Source organism: Echinops telfairi, unplaced genomic scaffold, assembly GCF_000313985.2.
Source record: "Echinops telfairi isolate 266 unplaced genomic scaffold, ASM31398v2 ScPeMD7_7470;HRSCAF=8508, whole genome shotgun sequence".
Classification (NCBI taxonomy): domain Eukaryota; kingdom Metazoa; phylum Chordata; class Mammalia; order Afrosoricida; family Tenrecidae; genus Echinops; species Echinops telfairi.
This window is the reverse complement of record NW_022111374.1, coordinates 143,413-145,885: the sequence shown is the minus strand read 5'-3', so window position 1 is coordinate 145,885 and position 2,473 is coordinate 143,413. Positions and strand designations below refer to the sequence as shown.

The 2,473-nt window shown below is 40.7% G+C and overlaps 1 protein-coding gene across 1 annotated transcript; it reads right to left on the bottom strand.

Moving 5' to 3' along the window:
- Positions 1 to 546: 546 nt before the first annotated feature.
- On the bottom strand, positions 547 to 2,472 carry LOC105979934 (zinc finger protein 726-like; the record flags this gene model as incomplete). The annotated part of the gene is made up of 1 exon (XM_030889005.2): positions 547 to 2,472. A coding segment is annotated over one exon (1,188 nt), but the record flags the coding sequence as incomplete, so codon positions are not given.
- Between the last annotated feature and the right edge of the window lies 1 nt (position 2,473).

The following is a 2,473-nucleotide window of genomic DNA, read 5'->3' as shown; positions in this document are numbered from 1 at the left end:
GTGCCACACGTGGGAGTGGCTCACTGGCAGACCAAGCATCTTTATCAGATCCACTCTGACGGCAAATCGTGGGCTGCTGTCAAGATTTAATTCACTGCCAAATGAAATCTTTATGAAAACGCAGGTAATAAGATCCCCAAATTTCAGGGTCAGGTCTTGGTGTTGGGAAAAAAAACACACCCATGGAGCTCATTTATTGAAACATACCCTTTATTGTGGTAGTATGGAATGGATCTCACAATATCCCAGAGGTAGGCTTAGGAACATGGAACTAGAGTAAACATTCAGCATACCTGAAATATAGAGACCTGAAAGTTTGTTTTAGAAAAATAGAATCAAGTAGAAAGGAAATTTTCATTGAAGCCTTCTCTTATCACATTCAATTTAAAAAAATTATTTTATTGGGGGCTTGAACAGTTCTCATCACAATCCATACATATATCCATTGTGTCAAGCACATATGCACATTTGTTGCCTCATCATTCTCAAAACATTTGCCTCCCACTCTAGCGCTAAGATCAGTTGCTCATTTTCCCCCTCCCGCCCCACTCTCGCCTCCCTCATGAACCCGTCATAGTTCATAAATTATAGTTTTGATATCATATTCAATTTAACTTTTCAGTGTATTACAAATTAAGACAAGTCCCACATATCATAAAATTTATGTAACATTATCATCTATGACACTATACTGAATAATTGAACTAAACGATAAAGGAACATGTGGATAAAGTTATTGAAGCCCCTGGTACAAGGGTTAATGAGAAATGGCTCTATGTTGTGAGGAAAGTGTCACTGTGATAACAATACAGAAGCGTTACCAGTAGATCTGTAAATGAATAGGCCAAAGTAAGATGAAAAGTATACTTCCATAATGTCAAAGTGTGGTGCTATGTGCATTTTGTTTAAAGGTTAAACAAAATTCATTCCTTCCTTTTCCAAAAGGAAACAAAATTCATTCTTTCCTTTTCAAGAATGAATATGAAAATAATCTAATAATGAAGGTAGAATGTGCCTTGGAATGAAAAAAAAAAATCAAACCCTGAGACACAGTCCGAACGTGAATTAAAAAGAATGATTTCTCCCAGACACGCAAGTACCTCTAATTATCCCTTCTTCAAATAATTATTTTTTAGTTCCAAGTGAAAAAATAAGCCCTTTACATTCAATCTTAGAAAGAGCAGTAAGGGTGAAAAGCCCTTTTTGACCTTTCTACCTGAGTTCAAAGGATTCAAGAGGGATACAAGAGGGATAATGACTGAAGGCTTTCCCACAATGCTTCACTCATGAGCCCTCAGCGTGACCTCTCTTATGTGTGGCCAAGCTACTGGCTTGAATGAAAGCTTTCCCACACTGCTCACATTCATAAGGCTTCTCCCCACTGTGAGTTCTCCTGTGAACAGTCAGCCGTGAGGAAACCCTGAAGGCTTTCCCACACTGCTCACATTCATAAGGTTTTTCCCCACTGTGAGTTCTTTTATGTACAATAAGGTGTGAAGAGCGAAGGAAAGCTTTCCCACAGTCCTTACATTCATAGGGCTTCTCTCCTGTGTGAATCTTGAGATGTTTATAAAGGGATGAAAGAGTTGCAAAGGCTCTCCCACATTCCTTACATTTATAGGGTTTCTCTCCACTATGAGTTCTAACGTGGTTAGCAAGGACTGTGCTATAACTAAATGCTTTCCCACACTGCTCACATTTATAGGGTTTTTCCCCACTGTGAGTTCTCAGATGCATAGTGAGAGAGTGCAAAACCTTAAAGGCTGCCCCACATTCCTGACAGATATGAGGCTTCTCCCTGGTGTGAGTCCCTTTATGCACATTGAGGGCTGAGACTAGCTTGAAGGCTTTCCCACACTGTTCACATTTATAAGGTTTCTCTCCACTGTGTGTCCTCAGATGTTTAGTGAGGTCTGAGGAACTATGAAAAGCTTTTCCACATTCTTTACATTCATGAGGCTTCTCTCCAGTGTGTGTTCGCATGTGCTGGGACAGACAATAGGAACGAGTAAAAGTTTTCCCGCACTCCTTACACTCATAAGGCCGCTCTCCACTGTGAGTTCGCAGATGTATATTAAGGTGTGAGGAACGTCTAAACGCTTTCTTACATAACTCACATTGGAAGGGTCTGTCCTCAGAGTGAGTTTTCATATGGTTACAGAGGTACATGTAACGAGAAAAGGCTTTGCCACATTCTTTACAATGGTAAGGCCTCTGGCCACTGTGACTTTTAAGATGTCTCCTGAGGTCTGAGGAATCACGGAAGGCTTTTCCACATTCTTTGCATTTGAAAGGCCTTTCTCCACTGTGGACTCGTTCATGTACCTTGAGTCTTTTAACAAGACGAAAGGCTTTCCCACATTCCTCACACGTGTAAGGCCTCACGTCACTGTGAGTGGCTTTATGTTGATTTAGGGTTGAGCTCTGGCTAAAGGCTTTGCCACATTCCTTGCATTCATAAGGCCTCTCTCCA